The sequence below is a fragment of the Taudactylus pleione genome, unplaced genomic scaffold, assembly GCF_031769625.1.
Source record: "Taudactylus pleione unplaced genomic scaffold, aTauple2 ptg000061l, whole genome shotgun sequence".
Classification (NCBI taxonomy): Eukaryota; Metazoa; Chordata; class Amphibia; order Anura; family Myobatrachidae; genus Taudactylus; species Taudactylus pleione.
In genome coordinates this window covers 20,505,696-20,525,001 of record NW_028284463.1, presented here as the reverse complement: position 1 = coordinate 20,525,001, position 19,306 = coordinate 20,505,696, and the positions used below count along the sequence as shown (strand labels likewise).

The following is a 19,306-nucleotide window of genomic DNA, read 5'->3' as shown; positions in this document are numbered from 1 at the left end:
CCGGCACTATTCAACTCCCGCTGAAATGAATCGCCCCCCTGTACAGTAGAATAAAAGATACCTAAGGTAGTTGCAATGGCAATCGCAAACGGGGGAACTTGAATTTAACGACTTTTCCATGCAAAGTGGCGAAACAACCTGTATTGTATATACACAGAAATGTCAGATCTGCAGAAACAGGGATGTGGGCAGTTCTGGGTATAATTAAACAGGTTGCCGGCAATTTTGCAGTTTCAGAGATTGAAAAAGAAAAAACACAAGAAGTACAATATTGATCAAAATGAATTTCAGATTTTTATTATGAATATAATTATTTCTCTTGGACTGTACAGCAAGGAAGTATTAAAACGGAGCAGAAAAACAACAAAAAAGAAACATTTTCACAATGGATTTATGATACTTATCATTTGTTTCTGATTTTGCGTCCGAAGAACAGACCCTTTAAGCGTGTATGAAAACCCACGGACCATAAAATCCCACTTGATAAGCAATGCAGCTAATGGACGGAATTCCGAGCAGAGAGACTTAGGGTTTTATGATTTGCATAGAACAGAACAGCTGGGACACGTTTTGTAGGGAATTCCTGCGCATAACACAATACCGCTGAGCATTCACTACACACAACTGTTCGGTACTGAAAGTAGCAGGTTGCACTGGACATGATATCCCACAATGCACTGCAAGGAATGGCTCAAGTCCAGGAACGCTTGAACGGCCGTCGCACCAGGGGATGAACAAATCTTTGTGTGTATATTTTATGGTTATAAGTCGAACTATTTAATGTCAACATGCAAGAGCCAATTAACCAGCCTTCCGTAACGAATGTCAGACATCGATTGTAAAGACTAGCGAAAAAAAGAAGTGTTCAAACTACTAGAGGTACAAAGATACAATTTAAAAAACTGTAAGTGCTTGAAATTGTGCAGATATGTGATGGTCATCTAGGCTTTGCCACCTGTGGTGCGTACACACTGGGCGATAAAGTGGACGACTGAACGATAACTATATCGTTATCGTTCAGTCGTCCACTTTATCGTCTATTTCTAACCCCAAAAAGATGAACGATAACGACGACGTGCGTTCCCGCGGGTCGTTCGTCATTATCGTTCATCGGGCTGACATGCAGGCCAACCTGACGATCTCGTCAGGTTGCTGCATGTCAGGGAATGGGGGAGAGAGCCCGGCGCTGAACGATATCGTTAATGGATATCGTTCAGCGGCTGTGCTCAATGTCATGAACGACATTGAGCACAGCCTGCCGGGGACAACACTACACGATATCGCTCAGGGAGCATATCGTGTAGTGTGTACCCACCATTAGACAAAGGAGAACGTCAGGAATTACGTTGAGATTTAATTTTGTATTGTGAGCCCTTGAATATATGTACGTAACCTATTGGTCACCTACCGGATAGGTAGGCGCTGTACAATATTCGTGGGTTATAACGTAGGTAACAGTTATTACTAAGAAACAAAGACAGAGTATTATTTATGTCCAGTACAAATGGTCCCAGAATATAACCTTCATGTGAGTACCATGCTATATATGGCAGTAGTTAATTTCCCTGATTAGGTGGAAGGACACCACTATTGCGTGTAACAGTAAAAAAAAAAAAAAAAAAAAAAAAGGGCCTTTTGAAAAACGCTAGCTATTTCCCAGAGACATTGGCTCGCTGTCGAGGCGATGAAGGAAGAGGCCAGGATCGTGACTGAAAATATTTCTTGAGTCCTTTCAGATCGACTGGTGGGAAGTATGGTGCAATCCTCTTCCGTATCCACCATTTGCCCTCAGCGGCGTGCGCACCCCACACTCGGCTGAACTTGTATCGGAAGTGCTCTCCCCTGATCCACCTGCGGGCGGCAGCGCGAGAAAGAGGAGAGGAACGGATTAATTACTGAAGGAACAGCCTGTGGCATTCAAAAGAAGGTCTGATATTGAGTCTCAGTACAGTACTACTGTGCCCTTACTATTAGTACCACCATTATAGGACCAATATACGGGATGAACCACTATCAAAAAGTGTCTTGTAATATTTACAGATGTACAGAAAATGAGCATATACCAAGGGAGAAAATAAAGAGCGGGATGTACTAAGCATCGCATTCGCGATGCGGTACATCCTGTGGTTCATTACCAATAATACCAATAATATCGCAAAGGACAGCTCTCCTGATAAGAACTGTCCTTTACGATGGCTCAGGACAGAGGGGCTTCTGGGTGTAACAACCAGCAATCCCTCTGGCGTCCTTCTGCTCATGCGCAGAAAGGACTCAAGCCGCGGGGGGGAGGTGGGAGGGATCCGATCGGATCCTTCCCAAGGGGGAACGCCTCGATAATAAGTCCATAGGCTTCTATTGGGTAACGCCACCTGAAGCATTCCAGTGCTTAGTACATTTGGGGAATGCGGTAAACCCCCCTAAAACTGCATTTAAGGGTGTTTTACCGCATTTTCACCTTTAGTACATCCCACCCAAAGTGACCAGATGCCTGTACTGATGATTCTATGGATATAGGGCCTGATTCAGACCCACTCGCGAGCGGCTGTCCGCTCGCAAGTGGGTCGATGTTATGCACTGAGCATGCGCACGACGGAGGGAGCTCCGTCGTGCGCATGTGCCAGACGCGACGAGCGAAGGAAAGTCCTTCGCTCGTTGTGTCCGATCAAAGGGGGCGTGCTGTCAATGTTGATTGACAGCACGCCCCCTTTGGTGGGCGTGCCGGGGGCGTGCCTCCCTGACGGGGGCGTCCCACGGGAACGCCTCCCGTCAGAAGCCGGCCCACTGACATCACTAGTGATGTCAGTGGGAGTGATTTTGGCTCTGATAGAGCCAAAATCACTCCGGAGCTTGAGGTTGAGGTCGCAAATTCGATGGTCGCGATGGTCTCGACCATCGCGGCCATCACAAAGCACGCTCGTATAGCCTGTGGGTGGTGACCCACAGCTATACGAGCGTCCAGGAGGACGCTCCATGAAAATGGAGCCCGGCCCTCATTCAGAGCGTGCGCTCTGCTCAGAGCGTACGGCTCTGAATGAGGGCCATAGTTTTTTAAGTATCTCCCTCTCCGTATTTTGTAGTTCCCCAATGTTTATCACATCCACAGGTATTGCTTATCCCACCCATTGTCCCCAATTTATTGTGACCAACATGGCTTCCGCGAGATTATGAATAGGATGAACAATCCCTGGATCTGATGATTTCTGTGGATATGTTGATCAGTGGAGAAGTTGCCCACAGCAACCAATCAGCAGTTTATACAATATATTTGATTGGTTGCTATGGGCAACTTCTCCACTCTATTCACCGCATTAACCCCTTAGTATCTCGTCAGTTATACTTCTTAAGTTCCCCATTGTGTATCAGATCTCCTGGTACTGCTTATCCCGCCCTTCATAGCCTATGTATTCCCTCAACAGGCAGTCTCCTTGGTGGGATGAGCAGCCCGTGGACCTGATTATTCTGTGGTTATATGGCCGGATTCACCACCATAAGCAACTGCGAATACGCACGCAATCTGCAGATTGTTACGCACTGCGCATACGTACACATCGTCAGTTGCCGAACAGGCCGCTGCGAAGGGGACTGCCATTGCAGCGGCTACACAGACCCATCGCAGAGTGATTGACGGGAAGTGCCATTTGTGGGTGGTGATAGGGGCGGGGGGGTGGTCGGCTCAACACAGACGTGCCTATAGGCAGTGCGAGGTCTCGTAGCGTGCGTGGTTGTTAGCAATTCCTGAGTAAGGTCACAGCTTGGGCAAGTGCGCGTGAGGCTGCGATGGTACTCGATTGTACCGATGGTTTCGCTATTCTGCTAAACATTACGGACGTGTGCAATGTAAAGTGGGCGTCCTTATGTAGTGCCGAGTTTGCATTGCTATCGCAATGGATTAGCATACTGTCGTAGTTGAACTGCGTGCGTACACAATATTGCGATTGGTAAAGAATGAGGCCTGTAGTGTTGTTCGTGTACTGAATTTCGTTCTTTGTGTCTCCCCAGGGTGTTATCACATCTCCGTGTATAACTTATCCCACCCATTGTAATCCATGCAGTGCGCTTAAGATGGCTGCCTTGTTTGGTAATGTACTTTCATATGTAGGATGAACTATATGTGCAGGGGCGTATCTATAATGTGTAGTGTATGCGGGGCACACGGGCCCCTGGGACCAGGGGGGGCCTGCCCCGCACACCTCCTCCACTCATATTATCTAATACTTACCTCACCGAGGTCCCGCGTCAGGTGTTTCAGCCCTGCTCAAAATGCCGGAAAATGGCCGCCGCGGCCACTTTTCCGGGTGTTTTGCACATGCGCAGTGAGGAAATCGCTGCAGTAGACTCTGGAGACAGACTAGTGCCCAGAGTCTACTGATGTTACGATCGCCGGTCAGCCGCCACAGTTTGTTGCCAGTCGGGGAGAGAGGAGGGGGCCCTGGACGGGGAATGCACACGGGCTCCCTCCTCTATTAATACCCCCTGTATACGTGGATCTGATAGCTCTGGGGAAATCCTTGTATTTGAGTTGACTTTACTTTATTCTGTGTGCAGCCATTGTAATCAGTCTATTGCTGCTTTCTTTGTTATTATTTTGTGTGCAAAATGTATATAAAGCAGACCTTTGGTGAAAACTGCTATATAAATATACATTACTATATTGTATTATCACATGCACACAAAGGAGTCAGCCATTTTGTAGACTGAGGGCTTGATTCGTTACCGATCGCAACTGCGATTATGCACGCAATCGGCCGATTGTTGCGTTCTGCTCATGCATCGCAGTGCATGTGTGCGAAGGCTTCACTGTGATCAGACTGCGATTGCCGTGACTACGCAGACCCGTCGCAGAGTGAGAGACAGGAAGTGACCATTTGGGGATGGTGACGGGGGGGTGGTCCGCGAAACGCAGGGGTGCCAGTGCATTTGAACGCCGTTACAGGGGCGTGAATAAATTAACCACTTTGATGCCGTACGCAGCTTGACCTTTCACGGCATGCGACGAGGTTAGCAATTCCTGAGTAAGGTCAGACCTTGTGCAAGTGTGAGTCTCCGATTGTACTCGATGTTACCGATGGTTTTGCAGACTTGCAAAGTATTACGGATATGTGTGAGGTAAAGTCGGCGTCCTTATGTTTGGCTGCGACGGATTTGCGATTGCAATCATTACCATATTTTCACAGTAAGACTGTGCGTAATCGCAGCTGCAATAGCGATCAATAATGAATCAGGCCCTGAGACAAAAGTCAGACTACCAATTATAAATTAAAGCTTTATGAAGCACAAAGTGTCTCATGCCTCAGTGTTATCGCTTGATTACCATACAAATCAGTGCCATCGCAGGGCATTAATGTTCCCTGGGCTGGCCACATCTGAGTACCAGGTGAATCCGACAAACGTACTGTGTGGCTCTCCAGACTGCAGAGTGCTATTCCAGGACCCTGCAAGCCAAATATAGGCGCCAGCAGCGACAGTGCCACCCCCCCTCGGCCTTGCGCACTGGCTGTTATGTAGAGGAAATTTTTTATATATATACACACACATACAGTGTGTATATATATATATATATATATATATATATATATATATAGTGTGTGTGTATTTATATATATATATATATATATATATATACTTTTTTGTCAATTCCGCACTCACTTTGGAGAGATAAATGCTGGGGTGCAACATCAAATTGTGGTCCAGGTAGGTCCAAGGAACCACCAATAGATAGAGTTTTTTAGGGGTGCACTCACCAGACTTCAAACAAGAGTTCAAAAAGTCATCTTTATTCCATAGAACGCTATTCCAACGTTTCGGTCCTCTTGGGACCTTTGTCAAAAGGATGCTGTATGTAGTTGATTATTACACCTTGACAAAGGTCCCAAGAGGACCGAAACGTTGGAATAGCGTTCGGTATTTAAGGATGCTGTATGTAGTTGATTATTACACCGTGACAAAGGTCCCATGAGGACCGAAACGTTGGAATAGCGTTCGGTATTTAAGGATGCTGTATGTAGTTGATTATTACACCTTGACAAAGGTCCCAAGAGGACCGAAACGTTGGAATAGCGTTCTATGGAATAAAGATGACTTTTTGAACTCTTGTTTGAAGTCTGGTGAGTGCACCCCTAAAAAACTCACTCACTCACTCTCTCTCTCTCTCTCTCTCTCTCTCTCTCTCTCTCTATATATAAATTGTGCTGTAGCCAACTGAAACTGGAAGGAAAATATGAGTGTATTTAATAATATTTAAGTATGTCCTGCAGGGAACTGGTTAAAGCAGCCATGGTGCCCAGTAGCAGCTGCGAGTGGGGGGGCTTTCATGGTTCTATCACATAGCGGCCTGGTGTTATGACATCTTCCAACTGTACGCGTTAAAAATTAGAAGCAATATTTGAGTTGTATGAAGGGGGTCTAAATCTCACAAACAGCTGTAATTAGTTCCAGAGGGCAACAGCTGTCCCCGGCTAACAGCTGAGAGATTTTTTGGAGGGAAAAACAGGAACTGTGTTTTCTGTCAAAATTAACGACCTGACAAGGGCAGCGAGGGTGGGGAATAAGCCGAAACATGAGTTTTATTATTCCATACGTGCATTTAATATATATTATTTGCTTTTTATCTGGAGACCTCTTTGCAGGGTTTCCCTCCTAATTGTAAATCAAAGAAAGGACGTTGGGTGGAGAAACATAAACTCAATTAAAAGCCATAAAAACCTCTCACAGGCTTCAGCTCGGGCCTAGCCCGGCCTGTTAGCCGCGGATGTAAAGTCATCCCACTGTGTAAAGTCTCCAGAAATTAATAGGCTTCTTTTTTTTTTTACTGCAGATTGAATCTAGCGTTCCACCAGGATCCCTCTGTGGGTTAGGTGAGATGTTTCTGCAATAGAAACGCGTGTTCATATATCACCAATGCTAATAAATCCTGGCAGGTCAAAGAGACTGTTTAATTGACACGTTACATAGGAGACTCTGTGGGAGTTGGTGAAGGGCGAGGGGGGGGAGGGAGGGGTAGTGGAATCACCAGCAAAACATAGGATGGGGAAATGTAGCGTCCCTGTCTGTATGATGTCTTTGCGGTCTTCTGGATCCTCCTGGGAAGCGCGGCCATTGCAGAGAGCCCCCATTGGGTTGCAGAGGGTCTGCTGGTCTATCTTGTTGCGACAAAAAGCTTATGATAAGCAACTTAATCTTTTTATTTTTATGTCATAGGATCCCATTGAAGTCACACAACTTATCGTATTTAAGTAATGGCGGAACTGCGCATTTGTTATTAAGCTAAAAGGGGGCACTACACCGAATATTTTATATCGGAAGTTCTTGCGCCGGTTGCGGTGCGCTCTTTCAGTAGCTCCAACTGGCAAAACACAGACACGTCTAACATTTGAAGTACACAACTGTACGTCTTCCCCGCCCTGCGTTATGTAATAAAATAAGGAGGGTGGTATTAAGTTTAGAGAATGAGGGGGGTGGGAGCGCTCACGTGACAATGGTGCCGGACAGTTTACTCCTGTTAGCCCGAGCGCAAACAAGCTGTGCTCACACATCCTGGCTGGATTTAATAGGCGGGAGAGGTGTAATGTAATATATAATGAGACTTGGCCCTGTCCCAGGCAATGATTATCTGATTTGTTGAGAAGGCCACGGTATTAGGCAATAAAGCGAAATTAACAATAAACTGGAAAGTGCTTTCATATTTGTGAGTCCTCTGGTAATTAGCTTTATGTTGCAGTAGCTCCAATGATATGGTGCAAACGCTTAACTCCTGCAGTGCTGGCACAGAGCAACGCTATGCAACAGCCTCAGAGCCTGGGCAGCTACACGGAGATTTGTGTGGGGCGACCAAGCTTGGTCTCATAGCAGATTCCCAATAAAGCTCTGCAGTTGCTGCGGAATGACCTGTATACAAGGGACCAGCGGTTCCATTTCGTGCGTTGAACCTGTTGTTTCGTCAAATCATCTGCAATCACCTAAATGAGAATAATGTTTTTTTGGTTTCCCCTTAATACTGCACGATGACAGATGATGAAGTTTCTGCAATAAACTATCTGTATATAATAGTCTGCTATAATTTATCGCCCAATGATTAAAATAGACCATTAGCGTTAGCCTATGCCATACTGTGAACTGTCCCTTATCTGGATTATGATACACAGGTCATGTTTCTGTCATTGCGTTTCCTATGCATTATAGTTTATCCGCGCGTTTCTTCAGTGTTGACATTAAACACCAAAGCACGGGTAACGTTTGCTTGCAATACCATGGCACGGGGAGAACCGCAGTTTATGCTGATATTAATTCATATTTGTACATTTAAATAAATAAATTGGCAGCATTGGTGGTCTGTGTGACAACAGTCAGGTCACTTGCCACGAAAACCACACAAGACTGGGGCCACTGGAGTCACAGCTTTGTAGCTCTGGTGCTTCATGTATAAGAAACATGCACTCACATATTTTTAAAAATAAAGTTTTATAAAAAAATAAAAAAAAAACCACAAAAAAACATAGTTGAATATATAATTTTTGTATTTTGTCAGTTTTATCCCATTGTATGGCTCTACGCAACCCTTGAACGCGCCTTGTAAATAAAGTATGAAAACAGAAATAAAAATGGTGACTGGGGATTTGGGGATTGCTCATTTTACTGGGACCACAAGGTTATTAAGGTAGCTACTCTCGAGGTCACCCTGGGAGAGTCCGGGTAATATATTTTTTGCCTCATGTTTTTCTTATTCACTTAACATGTGCAGTGCGATTCTCTTGGCAGTGTCATCTGGTGGCAGAAATATGTATTGCAGGGAATATCTATAATGCACTTTGGGAACACTGGGCCTGATTCAGAGTCGGACGCTATGAAAGAGCGCTCGCTCTGAATCAGGGCGTTTTTTTTTTTGGTGCGGCCTCCGGGCTGCTCGCATAGCTGTGGGTGACCAACCACAGCTATTGCGAGTGGCCAGGTGATGGTAGGGTGATGGTAGCGGCCCTTGTGGTAGGGTCTCGTTCCCGCAAGCCCCAGTGAGCTTCTGGCTCTTAATAGAGCTGGAAGCTCACCACTGACATCACTCGTGATGTCAGTGGGGCCGCCCCCAAACGGCAGGCGTTCCTCCGTTTGGCCAGCCACCCCCCTCTGCCCACCTCCAAAACGGTGCGAGCTGTCGATCAAAATTGACAGCCGCCCCCTTTTGGTGCGAGACCCGGAGCGACGGAGCGCCCGTCGCTAGCCGGGTCTCGCGCATGCGCACGTCGGAGCCGGCACCAGCGTGCGCATGCGCAGTGGCCAAACATCAACCCGCTTGCGAGCGGGTCTGAATCAGGCCCACACTGTTTCCCCTTAAACTGGCAACAAGTACAATCATGACGCTCAATATTTCAGTTATAAAATAATAATTACAAAAATTGAGCGCTCCTCCAATTGTCCCAACCAATCCCTATCCATTCAGTCACACATTCATTTTACAGGAGACCTTGCCACAATTTACTAGCCCCCCTTTTAATCACTGAATGTCAGGACTATTGGGAGTCTGTGTTATGTTATAGACTGTGGCCCGTATTGAATTAGACGCGAAAAGTCGGAAACTTTTCGCCTGTTGTACTTTCGCCTGTTTGAGACGCGAATTTGCGGCATTGCGTGTCCCCGCAATTCACCCTATTCAATTACAGAACAGGCGAAAACACAAATAGGCGAAAGCATAACAAGTGGAAAGTACTGAATAGATTGGGGGAATCAGTCTGTACCCCAAAATAAGACGCACGGACAATTTAAATCATTACAGATGTGTACTATTAGCCCTAATAAACGTACTTTGTGCTTTCTAGGAGCATATTTGTAAAAGTGGTGACATATGATAGAAAACAGTATTTTTTTGTGGAAAATAAATAGTCCTGTAAAACGTGGGGTACTTGGAAATAGGTGCTAGCTTATTTTCGTGTTATTAAACGTGAAAATTCAACCTGCCCATCCATACAGCCCCCAAGAAACCTATTTCGCTACTTTATATCCTTGTGCCCCCACTTTTTTCATTTTCGCCCCAATAATGACATGTCTTTTTTTGGGGTGTTCTGAGGTATTTTTTTGTTATTTTTTGGCTGATTTGTCCTATGGGTGGTTGTCCAAAGTGTTCTGAATCAATTCCCCACATTTGCACCCCAAAATAGAAATTGCGCACTTTTTTCCGCCGGCCATTCATTGGAGAAACTTTTCCGCCTTTTTCAGTACATTGAGTTTCCGCTTAGGCGAAAACGTCCTGGAACTGAACTTGGAGATAAGACGCAAACAGGGCGAAAAGCGGCAAAAGGCAAAACTTTTTCAACCGATTTCGGCTTTTCACGTCTAATTGAATACGGCCCTGTATCTGCCACTGACACACGACAATAGTCAGCAGTGACCGCCACAAATACAGAGCCTGTGGCTGATATTGCACCAATCCCTGCACATCTATCAGTGATAACCTGGTGTCTAACTGCTGCTGTGTCATACGCAGAGCACTCACCTGGGAGGTCCCTTCTCCTGGAAGGGGTTATAGGCCAGGAGCGAGGTCGCTGTGACGTCATTGGTGAGCAGCTTCCCCGCCAGGTGTATTACCCATTCGTTCTGTTCATAGGTCTGATATATCAGTCAGCACATAGAGGAGAGATACAATATACAACACTTCAATACATTGCTGTAAAGGTGTAATATTATTCCACCACGATAAATTGCACATGTTATAATCACGTCAAATAAAAATATATTTTGGTGGCTACTCCTGAGTTTTATTTCTGATATCTGCTCCAGTCCCTGCATTTTCCACAACTTTTGTCCAGGAATGATGATGTTTGTCCATGCAAGATGACGTTTTGCCTCTTTCTGAGTTCGGTTTTTTTGGAGGGAAAAATCCGAACTCAACGTGCAAACTCGAACCTATCCGAGCCTGCACATCCCTAGTTTGAGACCATCGGCGGGGAACCATTGATGGTTTTCAACCACCGATAGTCATCCCTGTTCTCTTACCTCACAGGGGCAGCAGACCAATCAGAGTTGGGAGCAGGTCTTCTGGGGTCGAGTCGAGAAGTGGAGCTATGCTCCATGTCCCGGTGTCAAAAAAAAAATACATTGCCAGGCTCTGTGCCATCGATGGCGGAGAACCATTGGATCTCTGCCATTGATGGCAAATCAATCAACCATTGGTGGTTAACCATCAATAGTTGTTAACCATCAATGGCCATCCTTATTTCACATCACTCGAGTGCAGCTTATAAACTGATGCCCCTTGTATAGCACACACTGAAGCTGGCAGCCACCTAAATATTGCTTTACCTCACAAAATGGCGACCTACAGCGTGTCGGCGACAGGTACATTTTAATAAGGTTTGTGTGCAGCATATAACAGACATATATATATTTTTTCAGGTAGATAAATTAAAGCTATAACTCACTCTACCGGCCGTGTGGGACATGTGTGCATGTGCTTCTCACTAACTCATTCTCTATAAAAGCGTTTAACATATCTGTAACACTAAGCAGACTGGGAATAGTCTCACTAACTAGACAACAGAGAAACATTATTGTAAAGGGGTTTTTATGCAGCCCTCTCACTTTTTTTTTTTTTGCAAGTGCCTGATGCATTATTAAAGTAAGCTCCCCCTGGTGGCACATGAAGCACATTGCGATAACCCAGAGTTTTATTCTACAGCAATGTATTATGTTTCACCTCTTTTCCCAAATAAACATCAATTTCCTCCCGTTCTCTCCCCGGTAGCATTCCTATACTTGCCCTGTGTGGTTTTTTTTTTTTTATCACTTTGTTCCTGCAGAGTTTCCAAATGCTTCAATGCAGCACAGGGTCTTGTGCAATATCGCACATTTCACAGGCCAGGGGCTTGTGCCAGCTTTGCCCACTCAGGAGGAATGACTCAGAGCAGGCATGCTGAGACAGCTCCCAGTGGGCAGAAGGAAGTGCGAGCCAGTTGTGTACGCGGGGAGACATGTTTATTGCAGAAATGGATCCCCTGCTGAAACGCAGAGACAAGGTGATGGACCGGGGGCCTTAGTGCGGGATATGTGTCGGGGGGCGCAGCCCAAGGTGCCGACACTTGCTCCTAAGTTAGTTTACAATGTGATTTCAGCTTCTTGATTTCGACACCAGTAGTTTGGGCAGCGGGATCAATGCAGCATCTTCCCAGGCAGGAACGCATTGCATGCTTTTAACCGTAGACACCAGTTGGAAAGGGTTGGCATGCCACATAGCAAGATATTTAGGCTGAGTAAGATCTAGGTTTCTACCAAAGCTGGGGATGTAGTTAGTATTCCAGTGGTCGGGATGCCGACGGTCAGAATCCCGGCACAGGAATACCGACCAATGACAACCCGAATGGTAAGTATTAGGGTAAGGCACTAGGGGGAGGGTTAGGGATAGGAGGCGCAAGGGGGGAGGTGGGGTTAAGCTGTGGAGGAAGGGGGTTAGGCTGCGGGAAAAGTGGGTTAGGGAACTTACCTGCAGTGTCAGACTGGAGCACGAAGGGTCCACCGGGGGAATGCAGTGGTAGGGGCCCATGCTTTGGGGTGTGACCAGTTACCACAGGGATGGGTCAGCCCCCACAGAGGCTTGGACAGAGAATGGAGACCATGTAACTGACCCTATAATCGAGTAACAATGTATAATTCAAGTGTACAGTCTGAAACCTGACATTAGAACAAGTGGTGGGGTCCCCAGGCAGTGGGGTCCACCGGGGATTTCCCCTGTACCCCTGTGGGCAGTCCAACCCTGCTTACCTGCATGCATCCTGACCGCCAGGATCCCATACCCAACCCATATAATGTTCCCAAGAATTACAGTAATATGATAACTTTAAAATGCAATTAGGCTTTTACAGAGTTTGATTACAGACAGGCATCTTGATATTATTGTAAGTTTTGAAATATAACCTATTCCTGTATATCTTAAATGTAAATTGTAAGGTCACGATTGCGCATACAGTAACTGGCAGGACCAGGCACAGTTCTTCACGTTTGTTCTAGCTTATCCCATTACTGTTGCATGCCGGACAATGCCAAGTCACACATCTTAGGTGATTATAAAAGTGCCTTGTGAATAATGACATTTGCAAAATGTCACGACAACTCAGATATAGCCAGTCTCTTGCAGCACATTAACATGCCAGGTCAGGATGCAAAATCTTTATTAATTTAGGTATCGGTCAAGGTATTTAGCTTCGGCTAAAAGCAGGTGGCAAAATCAGTAATAATGACCACTGTACACCTTGCGACGGTCCGTATCAGAGAGGCCTGTCCCGCCACCCTACCCGCGGACATGTCTGTCTTATGGTGGGGAAGTTGGGAGGTAACTCTGAGCATAGCAGAGCAGCAGTGCATAGGTGCTGTGTTCACCAGTGAACAGGTGTTGGGAGGAGAGAAAGCTAAGCAGTAGCATATCCATTTTAGGGTGCTGCCTGTGTCCCCAGACTGTTATTGAAACATAGCCACACCGTCAACAACGTGACCACGCCACCTGGATCTATAATGTTGGGAGATACAACTTTGTCCTGCTGGTGAGAAAGTAACAGCTTATATCGCTTTGCACAGCTGTGGTGAATGTGTGCACTACTGCACTGCAATGACTAAGGGGGTCATTCAGAGCCGCTCGCTATTTGCGGTTGTTCGTTCAAAAACAAGGGGTGGCTATTCAAATGAACCGTTTGCTCATTGCGGTCTGTTCACGCCTCTAAGTCTGAACGAGCGAACAAAACTTGCGGTTGAAATTTTGAAAAATACGCCCCCTTACCGCTTGCACCCTACGTCATGTCCGCTATTTATTAGATTAATCGAGTACATCGAATAGCGTATGAACTGCTCGCTATTCTTGTGGTTGTTTTTTCCTACCACTATATTGCGAGCAGTTCTGACTATAAAATAACCCAGTGACGTGGTCAATGACGCTGCTGTATTAATTATGCACACCCTTAAAACGCCTGTTTTGACCTTTAAGCACGCCTGCGTTCTGAATTCCACTCCCCGTTTTCAAGCACCTTCCCCTGTTACCACCCACATACGCCTCCTCCTGTCACTCAAAGTAGCAGGCATTCGCTATATAGCGAACAAACGATTTTCGGCCGCACTGACTGGTTCGCGCATGCGTATTACAAACCGTACGCATGCGCAGTTGTGCGAACATCGCTCGGAACGAACGAGCGGCCGCTTACGAGCGGCTCTGAATCAGGTCCTAAGTGTTTGGTATGGGGCAGCTTAGCCATTTGGAGGCCCATCCGTTGATAGCTAGTAGACAATATACATACAGTTATCTAGTGTCTAATATCTAGTACTGGTCCCATACTTTGGTAGCTGCTAGACATTACCACCTCTTGTGTATAGTGGACAACACAGATTCTGTTTTTTTTTTGACTGTTTAATACAAAGACCAAATTCTCAGGTGGCTAGTAGACATTGCCCTATTCTCTGGTGCATAGCGGACAATACATAGTATGGATTTAGGGCCTGATTCAGAGTTGGGAATAGAGAGAGATATCTCACAACTGATCATCTTGGTGACACCATGCTGCACTGCAGGTGGGGCAGATTTAAAATGTGCAGAGAGATTTAGATTTGGGAGGAGTGTTTCCAAACTGACATCTAAATTGTAGAGTAGTAATAAAGCTGTGCAGTATTTGTGGGCTACATGTAAAAGCAGCCAGTATTTACCCTACATGCAAAAATTTTTTTTTATTTACACCCCCTGCGTTGCAATATGGTTTGTCCAGGTACACAGTTAAGAGCTATCTCTCTCTCTATTCCCAACTCTGAATCAGGCCCTAAATACAGATTTCATTCTCTGTAGGTTAGTCAACATTAAAATAAATCCATTCTCTGGTTGCTAATGCACAGCACAGACCCTTGACTATTTGGAATGTTCTTAACTTCACTCCTTTCTTATAAACGCTCTACTAGTAGCCAGATCTGGTATCGGCTGGCATTCTTTTTGGCTGATGGCATCTGCTTTCCTGTCTGGCACCGCATAACAGCAGTGGCCCATTGGAGTTCAAGGCAGGAGAGGAAAGAGAGCCACTGTCAGTCAGTAATAATCACAGCGACCGGCATATCCAGTTATAGACCGCAGCGGCGGAGAGTTTTGGACTGGTGGTGGGGTGCGAATGGATGCTCGCTTGTCTTGGCCTAGACATGACAGTTCTTTAGTCATCTCTCACTTTCTTACGCTGGCCACACACTAGACCAACTTTCAACCAACCATCTAACTAGTTGATTGGTTGGAATGAAAATCTGGTAAGGTATGGGAGTAACTGACGATCAGCAATTTGCTCCTAAATGCCAGAAAACAGATGAGAATGGTCGTCAGACAAGTTTGTTAAATGTTTGATCTAAACAATTTGTTCAAACAAAAGTTTTTGTCCATTTTCCAGCGTTTGGGAGCAAATTGCTGATTGTCATTTACTTTCATACCTTACCAGGTTTTCATTCCAACCAATCAACTAGTTGGATGGTTGGATGTAAGTTGGTCTAGTGTGTGGCCAGCTTTACTCCAAACTGAACTAGAAGGGGGAAGGGTAGAACGGGCAGTGTGCAAAGGCCTTAATGACGACTCATTGGTTTGCATTCTCCTACGTAAATAAAATGCTACACCGAGATTGGTAGAATACAGAGAGCAAGGTTAGTGATGTCACTAGCAATAGGAACTGGAACAGCCGCCATACACCCGGCTATTTAAGCATTTGTCTTACTGAATTATCCATGGCACCACAGTACCACCACAGCCGTCAGCTGGACGCAATTACAGGAGCCAGGAGGCTGTATGAGCTGAAATACAAACAGTACGCCGATCATACGATGTACTGCATTATGGCCAAGGTAAATGGTGACACTGTAGTATATGAACAGATTTAGCATTGTAACTATGGTATTGCGTTTAATATGAGAGAGCTCTGAAGGGTTGTGTTACAGTAATCAATTACTTAAATGTAATTAGGCGGCTCTTCATAGGAACCTGAACTTTTGGAGGTATGCGCTTGCGTTATTTTAAGAGAGCTCGATCTCACAGATGTACCCCATTACTGATGCACGAAGGGTTTCATCTACCTTAGCTGTTAAATCTCGGGTGTTGTGCGGTGCAAATCCCAGACCTATCACAGTACCCTCGCAAAGTGTGTGTAGGGCTTGTGGTCCCCCGAACGCTAAGCACATTGTTAGTCAGGGTGGTGCCAGAGAGAGCAGTCAGATGGTCCTGGCTTGTGTCAGGACGTGAGGTGTGAACGAGACTGGCAGAAAAGCAAGCAGCAGAACACTGGTGCATTGTTACAGCCACACGCTTCTGGCTGCCATCAGCCTGTGCACAATCACTAACCACGCTGGGTCTGCGGTAGGACCTACAGTACCTCTGTGTGTTAGCGCCTTATCGCTGCAGGAGCCGGGTTACCATCTGAGGTTACCGCAGCACCGCGGCCAGCGTGGTGGGAAAGGATGTGTGTGAAATGTATTTCTATTCCCTGTCCCCAGCTACGGTAAATCAGCCCCGGCCTGCTGCAGCCGGGGAGAGCTGTGTACTTTGGCACTGCGGGCAAGTTGGGAAGTGGGTGACATTTTGGCAAGTCTAGTTATTAGACTGGCGCACCCAAGGGACCGGCATTGTTTCCGTGTATCGGCTACCGCCATTGATCTCCTATAAAAAACACTCCATTCATACAAAACTACTGCAAGTCCAGGAGCTGCTGGAGAACCCCTTGCCTCGGCCGGAACGCGCAGTTAACCCCGTCACTGCCACACCTACACATGATAACTTGCCTCGGCCGATACAAGGGTTTGGTGTGAAAATGTATGACTTTAGCATGAAAACAACAAATATTTTCCTTGCACACACCCTGCTACATAAGATGCTCTCGCAGCCCCCTCATTAATCTAAGGTCAGCTTCCTTGCCGACCAGGCATGTCTGTCTACCAGGGGGGGGGCTGAGCTGCCTGCTGTCCATTACCCTGTTACCTCAGGACGCAGTGTTATTGCTGGAGGCTCCTCTGCTGCTCTCCGCAGTAAATCAAAGCCGCTTACACTCTGCAGCTCTGGCCTTTGTGTGACTTCTGAGCACTACTGATCTATTTATTCACTTCTCCACAGACTTTTACTGGGCTGTCTAAGGTATAGGAAACCTTGTGCGCTCCACTGATTTTTGGGCGCTGTGCGTCAGAAATAGCCGGAGCAGCTGTGCGCACTAGAATGCACCCAGAGTCTGTAAAGTATGCGCAGGTCACCGGGAAAATAGCCGCGGCGGCCACTTTACCTGTACTGCGCATGCGCAAACGACGGAAAAATGGCCGCGGTGGCCATTTTCCAGTCGTTTTTACAGCGCCGGACCCCGGGCCGACGTGGGACTCCAGAGAGGTAAGTAAAGCTATGGGTTCAGGGTGTGCGGTGCGGGGCCCCCCTGGACCCAGGTGCCCGTGTGCCCTGCACACCCTGCACCCATTATAGGTACGCCCCTGGCTGGAGCGCCAATGATTCAGGTGTATAAAAATAATAATTCCAATATTACTATTTCTGATTGTATTGTGATATGTGAGCGAGGAGCTGATTCTGAGTTGAGCACAGGCGCGGCCGCGTCTTTCGTCGCAGTCGTGTCTATGTCTTTATGCTAATGCAGCTACAAAGGCCTTCCCTGGTGTACATCTGTGCGACTAAATATGACTGAGACGCCCACTGAGACGCCCACTGTCAGCGTCCATAGACCTGAAATATCGCCTGCTGCATCTTAGATGCCCCCCATTAATCGCACCATCGATACTAGCACAAGTCCTAAGGCCTCCTACGTGCGCATCTCCTTTGCGTCTTTTTAGCCACTCCCCCTGTTACCTCTCAGTCAGCCTCCAGGAACGCCCCTAATATCTCTGCTGCCGTGACACCGAATCTGTGCTGCGGCTCTGTACATACAAAACCGGGTTGCCTGTGTTTTGTGACTCAAGATGCATGAACAGACAAACAAACATCGTCCGCTTGCGTGCATATCGGAATAGCGACAAACTCAGGATCAGGCCCTTTACGTGAAAACCACTATACAGCATTAAACTGAGACGAAACTTTCGGCATACTGCTTGCCAAAGCTCAGCCTGGATAAAGACCCCCACTGCTGCCTTCTCTCATCTGTCCACTGTCACTCTTCTGAATAAACATCGGTACCATCGATGCACATCGACCGCTCACGCAGCATTTACACCAGGTCCGACCAGCCGCAGGCACTGCGAATCTCTTTGCACGAAGTGAGCTCTCAAGCTGCGTATGCAATCTAAGTGGCTAATTTATGCACGCCCAAGCAGCGGCGTTCAAACAGACAGGCACGCCTGCGTTTCTTTGACCACTCCCCTGTAACCGCCCCCAAACGCTAACAGCCTGTCTGCATGGATTCCTCTGGGCGTCCATAATCGCTCGACCTGCGTTCGTAGTTGTACTTGCAATTGCTGCTAAATCAGGCCCTGAGAACGTGATCCGATTCCTCATGAACAATGAAGGTTTTCTATAAGGATCAATGATCCCTATTAAAATGGCATACATGCCAAGGTACCTGTGTGGTTCCCATGCGCTGAATCCTAGCTTTACAATGAGTGTGTGCTGTTGTACATATGTACACGTAAATATAACGTAGTCCAGTGTCGGTAGTCATGCAACAGGCTAAATATACTCAGTAGTGCTAAGGGCCTGATTCAGACCCGCTCGCTAGATGCGGCCGCTCGCTCCCAGCGTATGGAAATTCAGCTAAGTGACGTCAAGGCAGCTGCTTGCATGGCAAGGCATAAGCACGCCCACTATATCTTGGCGAGCGATCACTTTGTGCTTACAGACGCCCACCAGCCTGTCTTTAGCCGCCCACTAGCGCACGTCATCTCCAGGAAGTATATCAAACCCTCGGTACATTGGGTTCCATCGGATCTGACCGGAGTGCTTGCGGTTGACTGTACCCTACCGCAAGCACTGCGATCACTTCAGTGTATTATTCAACCAGGTGACGTGTACTATGACGCTGCCTGTTAATTATGCACGCCCCAGAAACGGCGTTGAAACACTCTGGCACGCCTGCGTCCGCAACTCCACTCCCCGTTACTACTGGCCTGCCCCTGTTACCACCCACAAACGGCCTCTCCTGTCACTCATTCCACTGGGCAGTCACGGCAGGGCGAGCGAGCACATTCCGATCGCTCCTACTAGTTTGCGCATGCGCACTGCGAACTACACGTATGCGCACATTTGCGAACATCGTCTGCAGCGAGCGGCTCTGAATCAGGCAATAAGTGCAGAACTGTGAGAAAACCGCCAGCAATAGCCAGAAGGGAGTGCAGCTTTTATTGGGGAAAC

General features: G+C 46.8%; 1 protein-coding gene across 1 annotated transcript in view; it reads right to left on the bottom strand.

Moving 5' to 3' along the window:
• Positions 1-322: 322 nt before the first annotated feature.
• LMF1 (lipase maturation factor 1) overlaps positions 323-19,306 on the bottom strand; it is a 354,817-nt gene continuing 335,833 nt past the window's right edge. The window contains exons 10-11 of the mRNA XM_088464984.1: positions 10,478-10,590; positions 323-1,851 (exon numbers count right to left, since the gene is read on the bottom strand). Coding sequence (XP_088321110.1) covers positions 1,650-1,851; positions 10,478-10,590 — 315 coding nt within the window. The 3' untranslated portion in view covers positions 323-1,649. The remainder of the gene's footprint in view (positions 1,852-10,477; positions 10,591-19,306) is intronic.